At 64.9% G+C, this 14598-nt stretch overlaps 2 protein-coding genes across 3 annotated transcripts in view; both read left to right on the plus strand.

Annotated features, from left to right (window-relative positions):
• The first annotated feature begins 488 nt into the window (after positions 1-488).
• On the plus strand, positions 489-7601 carry TMEM214 (transmembrane protein 214). Its single transcript, XM_027669192.1, has 16 exons — positions 489-626; positions 875-1025; positions 1787-1921; positions 2308-2390; positions 2821-2926; positions 3262-3343; positions 3421-3522; positions 3633-3774; positions 4110-4201; positions 4317-4365; positions 4513-4626; positions 4968-5085; positions 5802-5898; positions 6134-6302; positions 6729-6880; positions 7114-7601. Exons 1-16 carry the CDS (start codon positions 489-491, stop codon positions 7238-7240), a joined length of 1857 nt encoding a protein of 618 aa, XP_027524993.1. The 3' UTR covers positions 7241-7601.
• Positions 7602-8356: 755 nt separating this feature from the next.
• Positions 8357-14598, plus strand: part of AGBL5 (ATP/GTP binding protein like 5) — a 10741-nt gene continuing 4499 nt past the window's right edge. For both annotated transcript variants that reach the window (XR_003531945.1, XM_027669185.1), the window contains exons 1-8: positions 8357-8606; positions 9101-9272; positions 10168-10334; positions 10447-10624; positions 10863-11041; positions 11692-12214; positions 12737-12906; positions 14135-14270. Coding sequence is in view for 1 of the 2 variants with exons in the window: in XM_027669185.1 (XP_027524986.1) it covers positions 8410-8606; positions 9101-9272; positions 10168-10334; positions 10447-10624; positions 10863-11041; positions 11692-12214; positions 12737-12906; positions 14135-14270 (1722 nt within the window). In the remaining variant the exon portion in view is untranslated. The remainder of the gene's footprint in view (positions 8607-9100; positions 9273-10167; positions 10335-10446; positions 10625-10862; positions 11042-11691; positions 12215-12736; positions 12907-14134; positions 14271-14598) is intronic.

Raw genomic sequence — 14598 nt, forward strand, 5'->3', positions numbered from 1 at the left:
CCCCCCCCCTGCACGGGGGTTCCCTCTGCTCCCCAGAGTGCTGGTGGTGGGTGCAGGACCCTGCATGGTTCCCTTGTTCCCTGGGAGGGCAGCAGAGCCAGGGCTGTCCTGGTGCTCGGGGTGTGAGACACCACGTGGCTCTGCCAGGTCACTGATGGGGGGTTGGGGTTTTGTTTCCTGCCGTGGCAGCAGCTGGTTTGTGTCAAATTCCTTTTGAAAGGTGGGGCTGAGCCAAACCTGCCCGGGGGTGCCCAGCTCACTTTGCCAAGCCCTGGCAGTGGGAATCTGCTCACAGGGAACGTTGGGCTCTGGAAAACCTCACCCAGAGTCCGAGCCCTGCAGCGTGCCCTGGCAGATCCCTGACAGATCCGCTCCTCTGAGCCCGCGGATAATCCGGGTGTACGAGCAGGGAGTGAGCGTGTCTGGGTAGCAGGGGGGGCTGGAGGGGACAGGAGCTGCTGCTGCTGCGCTCCTGGTTTGGCACTGCCATGTTGTCCATCGGGGGGATCTGGGTGCTCGTGGTTGTTTCCTCCCTGGAGGACTCTGGGTGTGGAGCTTTTGGCAGTGCCCGCACGGACCAGCCGTGTCCAGGATCAACCCAGGCTGATCCTTGCCCAGCTGCAGCTGTGAGTGACCCTTGGCAGTGCTGGTGTGTGCCATCATGTGCCGACGGGCTCCTTGGCACTGGCACAGAGCTGGCTGCCCAGGGTGATCCCTGGGAGCCCCAGCAGCTGGGGTTTTCCAAGCGGGAAGGGCGTTGTTCCCAGGATGGAGGCCCCACACTCCCATAGGAGCCAGAGTTGACTTTCCCTTCCCCTGCTTTTTGCCCAGTTCCGTTCATCCCAGGCTAACTTTGTCCGCCTGTCCCTTCCAGCTGGACCTGGCAGATCTGCAGAAGGAGCTGGAGAAGAGCCGGAGCGTGTTCCCCGAGAACCCCTCCGTGTGGGTGAAGGACCTGGCCGGGTACCTCAACTACAAGCTGCAGGCACCCCAGAGCGACCCTGTGCTGAGCCAGCACCCCCACGGTCCGTGTCCCGTGTCCCGTGTCCTGTGTCCTGTGTCCCATATCCTGTGTCCCGTGTCCTGTGTCCCATATCCTGTGTCCCGTGTCCTGTGTCCCGTGTCCTGTGTCCTGTGTCCTGTGTCCCGTGTCCCGTGTCCCGTGTCCCGTGTCCCATGTCCCGTGTCCCGTGTCCCATGTCCTGTGTCCCGTGTCCTGTGTCCTGCTGCCGGTCGGGAAGGGGCGGGGCCACAGTCCTTAATTAGCGGAATGGGGAGGGTTTGCTTCATTCTGGGCTGTCCCCACAATGAGCTCCCCTTGGCCACACACACAGTGGAACTGCCTGTGCCGTTGGCAAACAGGAGGCTTCCCCAGTCACCCCTTCCCCGTGGGGACCCATGACCCCTGCCCGCTCCCTGGAGTCTGGGAATCCACTCGCAGGTATCCAGAGGGATGCTGGGGCTGGATGTCCCTGTCCCACGTGGTCTGGTGGTCCCCACTCGCGCTGAGCGTGTGTTGCTCGGGATGGGGAGGGGGGAAGGAGCAAAATACCTTCTTCAGGCCTGTGTCCATCCTGCACTGCTGATGTCCAACGGGAAGCCATCCCTCAGGGCTGGATTAGCTTCCTCTGGACCAGAATCACCGTGGAGGGGCCGGGTGCTGCCGGGGGTTGAGGACGAGGTGCTCCCTGTGCCCGCCTCGTGCCGGGCCGGCTCCTCCAGCTGCTGGAACTCCCCAAAACGGGGTCTCACCAAACTCCTCCCTCCCTCCCTCATCTCACCCCAGACTATCCGTACAGCCTGGCGAGCAAGGAGCTGAGGAGCATCATCAGGACCCTGCTGGGAAGGGCGTCGGGAGTGCTGGAGCTCTTCTTCGACCACTGCATCTACACCATGCTGCAGGAGCTGGACAAGGCCCCAGGTGAGCACCGGGCTCCCTCTTCTGACCCTGGGGGCTGCTGATCCCCCTCGCCTGTTTGGAAGCTCTTTGGAATTGCTCCCTGGAGAAGGGGAGGGGTGACACACCCCCTGCCCACCGGTGTGTGGTGAGGGGCTGTTCCTGCCCGGGGGCTCGTTGCTGTCCAGAGCATCAGGAATAGCAAGAAACAGTCCTTAGGGAGCAGCCAAGGTGGAGCTTTGCTTTGGGAGCTGTGTTGGGATGTCCCTGGGGAAGGGGCTTGGCTGTCGCCAGGTTGATCTCACGGGGAGCATGGGGGAAAATGAGCCCTGGGAAGTGCCCAGACTGGGGGCTGTGAGGGAGAGCCCCAAGGTGGCCATGGCTGAGCAGGACCCCCCTCTCCATTCCAGGGGAGTCACTGCATGGATACAGGATCTGCATCCAGGCACTGCTCCTGGACAGGCCCCGGATTGCTACCACCAACCTGGGCAAGGTGAGCTGAGGTCACCCGGGTTTGTGGGTGCTGCAAACCCAGTGGTGCTGCTCCTCCTCCCACCCTGGGGGTACCCTGGAGGATGAGCATCCCTGTCCATCGGAATTCCTTTGGGAGGGGTCAGGGTTGTCCTGTGCATGAAGCCCTTCTGCCTCCCTGTCCTCCCCACACAGAGGGACCAGCATCCTAGTGTGTTCTGCCTGCCCTCCTCAACAGGCCTGCACCCCCTGGGCTGGGTTTTGGGGTTCCCTCCGTCCCCCCAGTGTGGTTCCTGGCCTCACTGGAGCTGTGAGTCCATCCAGGGGCCCTGCCCTGCTCTGGAGGCTGCTCCATGGCCTGGGGTAGCCACCACAGTCCCATATGGCTCCGGGCTCGCTGGGGTGGGGTGGGCTGTGGTTCTTCCCCACTAACGTGTCCCATCCTCCCCCAGTACCTGGAGGTGCTGCGCTCCCACCAGAACCGGCCGGCCAAGTGCCTGACCGTGCTCTGGGCGCTGGGACAGGCCGGGTTCACCGACCTCCACGAGGGCCTGAAAGGTGAGAGCCGGGGGCAGCAGGTGGGATCCCTCTCCCTGGCACTGCCAGGGCATCTCTGCTCCCACTGGGGGTACTGCTCTGGGGTGGGAAAAGGTTGGGAAAGACCTTTAAGATGTGGAGAGCAGCTTCCTGTGGCCGGGGCAGGGAATGGCTGGATCCTGGGAGGAGCCATGCTCCTTGGAAGGACGGGGGTTGTGCTGCTCTGCTGCTCCCCTGCAGTGCGGCTTCCCTGGAGCCCTTCCCGAGGGATCTGCCTGCGCTTCCGCCGGGTGGTTTGGGGGGGTTGTCCCGGTGCAGGGACAGCCCAGCTGGACCCCTCCCACCTCTCCCCACAGTGTGGCTCAACGTGATGCTCCCGGTGCTCGGCATCAAGTCCCTCTCCCCGTACGCTGTTTCCTACCTGGACCGGCTGCTGATGTGAGTGACCCCCATTTCCCACTGGGTAGTATTGCCCCTCTCCAGCCCCCACAGCAGCTCAGGGCTCTGTTCTGCAGGATGCACCCCAACCTCACCAAAGGCTTCGGCATGATCGGCCCCAAGGATTTCTTCCCGCTCCTGGACTTCACCTTCATGCCCAACAACTCACTGTCACCCAGGTACACCAGTCCATCCAGGCACCCTGTCCCCCAGCGTGGCTGTGCCACAGGGCAGGCCCTGGTGCCCCCTGTGCCCCCGGTGCCCCTCATCAGCCCCTGCTCTCCCCCAGCCTGCAGGAGCAGCTGCGGCGCCTCTACCCCCGCCTGAAGGTCCTGGCGTTCGGCGCCCGGCCCGAGACAGCCCTGCACACCTACTTCCCCTCCTTCCTGTCCCGAGCGACGCCCACCTGCCCCCCCGCCATGAAGAAGGAGGTGAGCCCTGCTCGGGGGGCACGGGCTGGGTTTGGTGCTGCTGTGGAGCGACAGCAGGGCAGGCATGTGCTGCCACGGGGATGGCGATGGCAGGGCAGGGGTCCTGCCACCCACACCCAGGGACTGGGAATCACTGGATCACGGGATGGTTTGGGTGGGAAGGGACTGTAATGACCATCCTGTTCACTTCCTGCCATGGGCAGGGGTGCCAAAGTTGAGTTTCGTGCCCTGAGTGTGGCGGTGGGAGGCTGTGCTGGGGCACTGCCTGGGGCACAGAGTGTTTGGTTTGCTGGGGTGAGGGTTGGGTGTAACAACCAGCCGTGTCCCCTCCCCAGCTCCTGAACTCCATGAGCCAGTGCCTGAGCCTGGACCCGCTGAGCTTCAGTGTCTGGAGGCAGCTCTACACCAAGCACCTCGCTCAGTCCAGGTCAGTCCATGCCACAGCTCCATGTGGGCCCAGCACCCACCTACAGAGCCTTTGGGACTCCTAAATTCCTTCTGGGAGCTCCTGCCCAAGCCCTTTGTTCTCTTCTTCCCCGCAGTTTGCTGCTGAACCACCTCCTGGAGTCCTGGGAGAGCTGTAGCAAGAAGGTAGGAGGTCTTGGGGTGGGATAATGTCCCCGTGCTGCTGCAGGGGCTCCCTGTGCCAGCAGTGTCCCCGTGGGACTGCCCTGCCATGGCAGCTCAGGGGGTCTGCGAGGGGCTGGGGGTCCTGACGCAGCTCCTGCTGTCCCTGAGGTGCGTCAGTCGCTGCAGGAAACCGTTCGCTCCTTCAAAGTGACCAACGAGGAGCTGGTGGCCAGAGGGGCCGGAGGGGGCCAGGACGTGGCTGCCTGTGACGCCGCCTGCAAGGTGAGGGACGGCAGTGGACGATGGGTGGGCGCTACCCGGTGTCACTCCAGCTGGATTTCGGCCCTGTGCTGGGGCTGTGAACGGCCCCTCCTGCTGCTGGCACGTGCTGGGCCGGGGCCCCACAGCAGGGCACACACAGGACACGCCGGCACAGATGTGCTGGCCCCTGTCCATCCTCCCAGCTGCCCGGCAGATGACACTGGTCCCCACTGGGACGCCGGGGGCGGGTGCTGCTGGAGGGCGGCGCGGCCGTGCCGGGAATTCCCTGGCACCGGGACACCGTGGTGATGGTGACGGTGATGGTGACAGTGACAGTGACAGGGCCTCATCCTCCCCCCCAGGAGCTGCTGCGCAAGATGAAGGGCCGGGGCTTCCCCTGGTCGCAGCTGCTGCTCGTCCTCCTGGTCTTTGCCACCGGCTTCTTCCTGCACGACGTCCGGACACACGGCTCCTTCCAGGGTACGGCACCAGCTCCGTGTGCTGAGAGTCACGGAATCAGAGAGGGATCCAGGCTGGAAAAGCCTCTGGGAGCATCGAGTCCATCACTCCCCCAGCGCTACCAAGGCCACCACTAACCCTTGTCCTCCAGTACCACATCCACACGGCTGTTAAATCCCTCCAGGGATGGGGATGCGACCCCTCCCCTGGGGCTGGACAGCCCTTTCCAGGAAGGAATTGTTCCTAATTTCCAACCTAAACCTCCCCTGTCACAGCTCGAGGCTGTTTCCTCTTGCTCTATCAAGGAATGTCTCTGGGATCAATCCTGTGGCTGCTCCCCCGAGTGAAGCCCCTGTGTCCCTGCCTCCCTCCCAGGTCCGTCCCGTGGCTGCTGTGAGCAGCGGGCCTGGCCGTCTGTCCAACTGGGGGCACTGGCAGAGACAGGAGCTGCAGACAAACCCCCCTGGCCTGTGTCCCCTTGGGAGAGTCCCTCAGGGCTGCCCTAACCCCCCTGCTGGGCTACAGAGTCCCTGGGGACAGACAGACACGTGTCACCACAGAGCCCTCAGGGACAGACAGACACGTGTCACCGCAGAGCCCTCAGGGACAGACAGACACGTGTCACAGCAGAGCCCTCAGGGACAGACAGACACGTGTCACCACAGAGCCCCTGGGGACAGATTGGCACGTGTCCCGTCAGCCAGGGACCGCTCAAGGAACACTCTTGTCTCTTCCAGCCTCCTCTTCCGCACGGCTGCTCCGCTCCTCTGGCGTCCTGCCCGCCTCCCAGCTGGCCTGGCAGAAGGTGTCCCACGGCTGCCTCGAGGGCTACAGGTCCGTGGCACTGGCGTGGGTGGGTGGCAGATGGCGGGTGTGAGGGGTGAGGCCGTCGTGCAGCACGATGGAGGCTCGGGAGGGAGCCGGGAGCTGTTCCCAGCCCTGCCTGGGAGCACTTCCAGCTCAGCCGAGAGTTCTCTGTCCACCCTGCGGTGGCAGCTCCGGTGCCCCGTGGTGGTGCCGGTGGTGCCCTGGTCTGGCACTGCCCTCACCAGTCCTCACTCCCGTGCAGGTGGCTGGAGCACAGCCTGGCCCACCACGGCTCCGCGGCCGTGTCCGTCCTGCGGCCGCAGCTGGAGCTGCTCTGGGACACGGGTGGTGAGCTGGCCCGGGATGTGTCCCAGCAGTGCTACTCCCTGCTCTCATGGCTCCGGGGCAGCCTGCCCTGGCTCAGCGAGTGGGTAAGGGGGGGTTCCCGGGGCTGGAGGAGACCAGGAATGCAGTGGGGTGCTTATGGGAGGGGGAGTGCTGGGGATCTGGGGAGGGGGAGGCCCTGCACCACATCTCCGGTGCCATTCGTCCCCCTATGGTGCCCCCCTGCTCTGACTGCTTCCAGTGGCTGTCAGGGCTGACAGGGAGAGGGCTGGGAGAACTTCCTGCTGTTGGTGTCCTGAAAACCAGTGTTTTGGTGGCAGTGGGGTGATGTCAGTGTTGCACAGAGTGTGGGTGCCCTGTTTGCTGTGTGCTGGAGAAGGGGGGAGGTGGGGAAGGGCTCAGGGGTGACAGAGGAGGGAGGGGGTGAGATGGAACTGTCAGGTTACTGGGACCCCAGCCCCAGACCTGCTGGGAGGTTTGATGTTCCCCCCATGCTGTCTCTGCTCCTGCAGGTCCAGACCCGGCTCCCCGAGTCCCTGCTGCACTTCGCCGAGTGCGTGCGGGAGCTGCTGCTGTTCCTGGTGTGGAGCTGCCTGGTGCCGCTGCTGCAGGGCCTGGCCTCGGTGCTGCAGCAGGGCTGGCAGCGCTGCCTCGACTCCTGCAAGTGAGTAGACCCTCCTGTGGGGTCCCCCAGGGTCCCTTGGGCTCCACTCCCCCAGGGGCTCCCTCAGTGTATCAGCCACCTCTCTCCCTGTTGGGGGGTGGCCCCTCATCCTGCTCCTGGGCACGTGGCACCAGGGCCAGCATCACCCTGCCCGAGGGGCTCCTGTATCCCCCCCGGGTCCCCCCCCCCGGCCTCTGTCCCCCCCCCCCCATAACCCCTTCTTGCTTTTCCAGTGGGGACGTGACATGGGAGTGCGTAAGGGACCACCTGACGAGTTTCACCTATTCTTCTTGGATTTACCTGCAAAACACAACCCTGGCCCTCAAAAACTGGGCCCTGGCCATGATTTCTGGACACTGAGCTGCTTTCTGGAGAAGGTCACACTGTCTCCCGACGTTCCAACTGCCAAGGGGTATCCCAGTGCAGCTGGATGGGGGATGGAGACGTTGAGGGCAATGCCCACAGGAACTTTGGGTCAAGTCAGGGCTTTTGGGGGAGGTTTATTTTCTGGGGGGCTGGGGAGACACACATACAGGTTTTTTCCGCACCCTGTGACTGCTTTGGCTTTCCCTGTCCCTCTGTCCCTGGTGGGTGATCCCCGTCCCCTTGTGCTTTGCCTGCTCACAGGATCAGGGGTGGACACCTGGAGCCCCCACCCACCCCCACACCCCACCCCTTTCCCCTGGTAAATGAACTGATTTATTTTATTATTTTTTCCTTATAATTACTCCACGTGCTTTATTTTCTTTTCTTACTGAGGATGCCTGCAGGGTGCAGGGGGTTATCCAGAGCCCCCTGCGCCCCATCCACAGCACATTTTTGGGGGGAAGGCACCGTTTCCCCTCAGTGGGCGGGGCAGCATCCTGGTCGCCCCATCTCAGTGTGCAGCACTACAAAGGAGCCGCTGGCGCCGCGCGGCCCCGCCCCGCCGGGTTGGCTCAGGGGGTAGAGCGCCCGCCCGGCGTGTGGGAGGTGCGCGTTCGAGTCCCACCTCTGCCGTTTTGCTGCCGCCGTGTCCCTTTGCCGCGTGCACAGGTGTGTGTGCGCGTGCCTGTGTTCCTGAGCGCAGGTGTGTCTGTGTAGCTGTGTGTGCACACGTCCACCTGTGTGTGCAACCTGCGTTACACAGCCGCGCATGGGCACGGACACGTCTGTCCCTGTGGGCACAGCTGTGCTCTGTGTACACGTGTCCGTGCCTGTCTGTGCACACACCTACCTGTGCTCCGTGTACACGTGTCTGTGCACACACCTGTGCTCCGTGTACTAGTGAGCACGGGCAGGTGTGAAGGTACCTGGGGGCGTGGTCTGCATGGGGCGTGGTCTGCACGGGGCGTGGTCTGCACGGGGCGTGGTCAGGGAGGCGGAGCGGCCTCAGGGGCGCCGCGGCCGTTGCCGAGGCGCCGGCCAATGGGCGGCGGCGTTGCTGGGAGGCGGCAGCCAATGGTCGCGCGCGTTGCTGTTGCCGGGCGGCCCGTACCGGCCGTGCCGGGGCCGCGCCGGGGCGATGCCGGGGCCGGCCCCGCCGGGCCATGGAGATCCGCTGCGGGGGGCTCCTCTTCAGCTCCCGCTTCGACTCGGGAAACCTGGCGCACGTGGAGCAGGTGCGGCCGGCAGAGGCGGGGGGCGGCCCCGCCGCCCGGGCCAACGCGCTCCCCGCCGCCGACTACGAGTTCAACGTGTGGACGCGGCCCGACTGCGCCCAGACCGAGTATGAGAACGGCAACAGGTAACGGCGGGCGGGGGGAGCGAATAGGGGCGGCTGGTACCGTACGGGGGGCGCTGGGGTCGGGGGTTCCCCGGGGAAGGGGCTGGCGGGGTCCAGGAGTGGCTGGTGCGGGGCGAGGGAGCCCCTGGAACGGGGGTCGGCGGGGGTGGGGGGCTGAGGAAGGGGGGGGGGGGGGGGCGGGGGGGGTCAGGGTGCCCGGGGAGTGGGCTCGGGGGGTCTGTGCCCTCTCCCTCAGGGAGCTAAGCCCCCCCGGGGGCAGACAAGGTTCGACAGGGCCGGATGGGCGGGTAGGTGGGTCGGTGTAGGGGTGCCCTGGGAAGGGGGTCCGTGAGGTTGGGGGGGGGGGGAGAGGGGCTGAGGGAGCCAGGGGGGTCCGGGGGGCCGTGGGGGGGGGCGGGGGGGGTCTGGTCCCTCCCCGGGGGGGAGGGGGGGGGACTCCTCGGGGGACACCCCCGGGCAGGGGCTGAGCCGGCGCCGCTCCTGCCCGCTCCCAGGTCCTGGTTCTACTTCAGCGTGCGCGGGGGGGCCCCGGGGAAGCTGATCAAGCTGCACATCCTCAACATGAACAAGCAGAGCCGGCTGTACGCGCAGGGCATGGCTCCCTTCGTGCGCACCCTGCCCGTGCGCCCGCGCTGGGAGCGCATCCGGCAGCGGCCCAGCTTCCAGGTGGGACACGGGGCGGGGGGGGCTCGGGGCCCATGGACACCCCTCCCTCGCCACGGGGTGACCACTGCACTCTGCTGGGGCGGGGGAGTGGCTGGGCTGTCCCTGGCACCCCCGGGGGAAGGGGGTTAGTGACAGTCCCTTCTCAGGGCTGTGCAGAGGAGGGTCCAGGGAGCTGTGGCTGGGCACAGGCCACCATGGGGTGTTTTCAGTGGGGGAACACAGAACTGCCCCCTGAGCACTCCTGGTGCTTCTCTTCCCCTTCACCAGGTGCCAAAGTGGCCAGAAAACAGCTCTTTGTGGCAGCAGGTGCTGCTGCCCCGGTGGGGGGCACAGCCAGGGAGGCTGGGGGAGCCCTGGGAGGCACAGCCCAGGGGTGATTCCCAGGAGGTTCCTTGGATGTGGTGGCAGCTGCCCAAGGGATTCCTGTTCTGGGTGCTCCTCGGTCCATGTGTGCTGCCCTGGGGAGGTGGTGCCCACCTTCCCAGCAGACCCTCTGCTCCATGGAACAGGAACCAGAGAGAACCACTGAATCCCAGCATGGCTTGGGCTGAAGGGACCTTAGAGAGTTCATGCCACCTCCTGCCCCAGGCAGGGACACCTTCCACTAGACCAGGTCACACCAAGCCCCGTCCAACCTGTCCCTGAACACTTCCAGGGGTGCAGCATCCCTTCCACCCCCTGACATGGGACAGGACAGGTGTGGTTTCGTTGGTGGGGCGAGCAAGGAGCCGAAGGATCTGCAGGGAACAGCCTGGTGTGCCAGGACAGCAGGGGTGGTGGCTGGGCAGTGATTCCCATGGGGATAGCCAAGGGCGATGCCCGAGGGGGCCAGAAGAGGATGGGGGGGCTGTACCAGGGTGGCCCCTGTGCCCAGCCTGCTCCTGGTCTGTGGCAGGTGGTGGAGGCGCAGTTCGTGCTGTCCTTCGTGCACCGGTTCCTGGAGCACCGCGGGGCCACCACCTACTTTGCCTTCTGCTACCCCTTCTCCTACACCGAGTGCCAGGACATGCTGGCACAGCTGGACGGCCGCTTCCAGGACTGCAGGCACATGTCCCCCAGCAGGTGTGCCCCCCACACCCCCTTCCCAGCCCTCTCATCCCCTTCCCAGTGTGAGAGTGCCCAGCCGGGAGCCCCCTCGCTCTGGGTGTGGCTGAGGCCCCTCCTCGCCCCACAGCCCCCTGGACTCCGTCTATTACCACCGGGAGCTGCTGTGCCACTCTCTGGACAAGCTGCGTGTGGACCTGCTGACAGTCACCTCGTGCCATGGCATGCAGGAGAAGCGGGAGCCACGGCTGGACAAGCTCTTCCCAGACACCAGCACGCCCCGGCCACGCCGCTTCGCCGGGAAGAGGGTGAGTGGCCCCGTCTGCATCGGGGCTGTGCTGGGGACAGGGGGGTCAGCAGCCCCCACACTGGCCCCCGTGTCAGTGCTTTGCTGCCACTCTCATGTCTGTGACCCAAACTGTGTCGTGTCTCCAAGGGCTGGAGCGTTTGGGTGGAGCGTGGGGAGCAGAGTCTGCGAGACCCTCCTGCACTGCAGTGTTGGGGGGCAGGCAGGGACCCCCCTCACCCCTGTCTGCTTGTCCCCAGGTGTTTTTCCTCAGCAGCAGAGTCCACCCAGGAGAAACCCCCTCCAGCTTTGTTTTCAATGGCTTCCTGGACTTCATCCTGCGGGAGGAGGATCCCCGTGCCCAGATGCTGCGGCGGATGTTCGTCTTCAAGCTCATCCCCATGCTGAACCCCGACGGGGTGGTGCGGGGCCACTACCGGTGAGTGCGGGGCCAGGCTGGGCTCTCCTGCCTGGAAAACTGCTCCATGTTTCATGGAATCATTTGGGTGGGAAAAGCCCTCCGAGACCATTGAGTCCGACCATTCTCCCATGGCCAAGGCCACCACTAACCCGTGTCCTCAAGTGCCACATCCATCCCTGCAGGGATGGGGACTCCACCACAGCCCTGGGCAGCTGTGCCAGGGCTGGACAGCCCTTTCCATGAAGGAATTGTTCCCTGTATCCAACCTAACCCTCCCCTGGCACAGCTTGAGGCTGTTCCCTCTCCTCCTGTCCCTTGTTCTCTGGGAGCAGAGCTCGACCCCCACCTGGGCTCCCCCTTCCTGTCAGGGAGTTGTGGGTTGGGAAAAGGTCCCTCCTGATCCTTCTTTTCTCCAGGCTGAGCCCCCCCAGCTCCCTCAGCTGCTCCTGCTGCTCCAGCCCCTTCCCAGCTGCGTTCCCTTCTCTAGGATATCATGCAGGGCTCTGCCTTGCCGAGGTCCTCAGTGCTCTGGGGCAGCCTCTGGCTGTGAGGGGGTGGTTTGGCTGTTGTACTCCAGGACAGATCCTGGAGTGTTGGCATTGTGAGGTGAGCTCAGCTTTGCCAGGGCACCCTGGCAGGGTCTCACGTCTCTGCTCTCCCTGCTGCAGAACCGACTCCCGCGGGGTGAACCTGAACCGGCAGTACCTGCACCCCGACGCCGAGCTGCACCCCGCGGTGTACGGGGCCAAAGCCGTGCTGCTCTACCACCACGTCCACAGCCGCGTCCTGCCGGGCTCCCCAGACTGGAGGACGTTTGTCTCTCCCCTCAGCACCAGCTCGCTGAGCACAAAATGCCCCAACCCTCCCGTCCCAGAGGCGGAGGCCGCGCTGTCGGAGCTGGACAAAGCCAACAACGCGCGGAACTCCCCCGGTGCCTGGTGTGCCGGCACCGCCTCCCGCCCGGACAGCGCGGACCGGCCCGCCTGGATCCTGCCCTCGAGCCACACCCACGAGCACTGTGAGGAGGGGGTGCAGAGGCCTCCCTCAGCCCCCCCGCCCGAGGCCACCGAGCCCCCCGAGCCCATCGCGCCCCGGGACAGTGGCCTGGCCTACTACGTGGACCTGCACGGCCACGCGTCCAAGCGCGGCTGCTTCATGTACGGAAACAGCTTCAGCGACGAGAACGACCAGGTGAGTCCGGGGCTGCTGGGACCCTCCTGCTGCTCTGCCCCCGCCCCACGGGCCCCAACGCTCCCTCCCACTCCTGGGAGGGGGGTACGGAGATCCCTGTCACGGCTCCTTCCTTTTCCCTTCTTTCTCCTTTCCTTCCTTATCTTACTTTTCTTTCTTTTTCCTCCTCTCCTTCCCTTCCTCCTTCTTTCCTTCTCTCCTTTCCCCTCCCTCTCCTCCCCTAGGAGGTCTCAGATTTCCCCCAGGAGCTGGTGTGGGCCAGCAGCAGAGTTGCCTTTCTCCTGAGGGATGAGGGTGGGGAAGAGCAGTGCCACTGGGCTCCCTTCCTCTCCTCCCAGCTGGCTGTCAGGAGAGCCCAGTGCGAGGTGGGCAGGGCTGGGCAGCATCCTCTGGGCACAGCTGGAGCTTGTGAGACCCTGGAACTGGAGCAGAGCGGGCCCAGCCAACCCTGGTGAATCCCCACACTTGGCACTGGTCCCACTGGAGCTGAGGGCTTCCCATCACCCCTGCTGCTCTCCACAGGTGGAGAACATGCTGTTCCCCAAACTGATCTCCCTGAACTCGCCTCACTTTGACTTCACGGGCTGCAACTTCTCGGAGAAGAACATGTACGCGCGGGACAAGCGGGACGGGCAGTCCAAGGAGGGCAGCGGGCGTGTGGCCGTCTACAAAGCCCTGGGCATCATCCACAGGTAGGGCAGCACCGTCCAGCCTGGCACTGAGTGCCCGTGCTGGGCATGGGACTGGGGGAAGGAGGAACCAGTTCCGTGGGACCACCCTGTCCTGCGTGGCTCCGGGGCAGGTCGGCAGAAGCCAGGCCTGGCTGTGCCAGGTGCTGCTGTGTTCCTGAGGCAGAGGCTCAGCCAAGCCCTCCCCCTCCTCCCTCTCCACACTCTTCCTGCAGTTGCTCTGGCTTCTCCTCCCCGCTCTTGGATGGCTTTCCAGGGGGAATTCTCTTTCCGAGACGTTCGTGTCTGTACTGAGCTGTAATTAAGCTGAGTTGCCGTGGGCGCAGAATCCCCGTGGCTGTGTGTGAGATTCCAGCCTCAGCCCATCTGTGATCCCAGGAGCCGGGGATACCTATGATCCGCCCCCTCCCACGTGGGATGGGATATTCCTGGCCCGTTTCTGTGCTGGGAACACACCACTGGCAGCCAGACCCACAGAAGGGAGGTTCTCTCCCGTTTCCTTGGTGCTTGCCATGCACTCGGCCCCTGCTCTGTGCCCAGCTCTGGTGGGTCAGGGACACACCAATCCAGCCATACAGGAACACACACACAGCAGGCTGGGCTTGGTACTTTGCTCTGGGCTGGCCCAGAGCAGCCTGGGGTTGATCCAACAGCGACATTCTGAAAGGTGCTGGGAGTGCTTTCAGTGCCCGTGTGGTGCCTCAGGCAAACAGGGATGGAGCTGCTCAGGTTTTTGGCTGGACTGGCCCTGGAGCTGTCTCTGGCCAGTGGGACAGATGGGAGCCCTCCCAGCCAGCAGTTCCCAGCCCCTCTTCTCCTTCCTGCCTCCGGGAGGGCTCACTCCAGGACACCTTGGAGGCTGGGGGGAGGCTGTGGCCACCCACTCCCTGGATTGACATCAGACACTTCCCTTTCTCCATCAGGGACCCTCCATTCTCCATCACCTTCCAGAGGTGATTGAGAGGTCCCCTCACAGGCACCTCTGCACTTTGGGTGCCACCCTTAGGCCCCCACGAGCTCCGTCCCAAGTTCCCATCACGCTGATCTCTGGTATGTCCACACATCCTCGCGCAGGGGATGGGCCATTCCTGCTGTCAGAGCACACTCCTCAAACCCTGCCGCTTTCCTGTGCCCCAGCTCCACCAAAGTGGCTCTCCCAGAGGGACATGCGGGGTCACCCCAGCCCTGCTGAGGGTCCGTGGGGTAACGGAGGCTCCCTTGTGCCCCACAGCTACACCCTGGAGTGCAACTACAACTCGGGGCGCTCGGTGAACAGCATCCCGGGGGCCTGCCATGACAACGGCCGCGCCAGCCCCCCGCCCCCGCCCGCCTTCCCCTCCCGCTACACTGTGGAGCTCTTTGAGCAGGTACAGGGGGCCCAGCTGAGCCGGGGGAGGGATGAGATCCAGGGGCTGGGGTTACTTTTCTCCACATGCTTTTCTGCCCTGTGCTCTGGGGAGCTGCCTCCCCTCCCCAGTGTCCTCCCTGCTGCTATATCCCCTCCTCTCCCCATGACCCCCACCCCAATCTCCCCCCCCTACCCATTCCCCCCCCCCTCCCCAAAACCCCCGTCTCCCTGTGACCCCCTCACCAGTGCCCCTCTTTCCCTGTGCCCCCCTTCTCCGCACGCCCTCCTGTCCCCATGTCCCCTGTCCCCCCTCACCGTGCCCTGTGCCGTGCAGGTGGGCTGGGCCG

This window comes from Corapipo altera, unplaced genomic scaffold (assembly GCF_003945725.1).
Source record: "Corapipo altera isolate COAL_440 unplaced genomic scaffold, ASM394572v1 288, whole genome shotgun sequence".
Classification (NCBI taxonomy): Eukaryota; Metazoa; Chordata; class Aves; order Passeriformes; family Pipridae; genus Corapipo; species Corapipo altera.

Coding starts and splice junctions, on each gene's coding strand:
- TMEM214 (XM_027669192.1), top strand. CDS start 489: ATGTTGTCCATCGGGGGGATCTGGGTGCTCGTGGTTGTTTCCTCCCTG. Junction 4,627..4,967: donor CCTGTGACGCCGCCTGCAAG/GTGAGGGACGGC, acceptor CCTCCCCCCCAG/GAGCTGCTGCGCAAGATGAA. Junction 6,881..7,113: donor CGCTGCCTCGACTCCTGCAA/GTGAGTAGACCC, acceptor TTGCTTTTCCAG/TGGGGACGTGACATGGGAGT.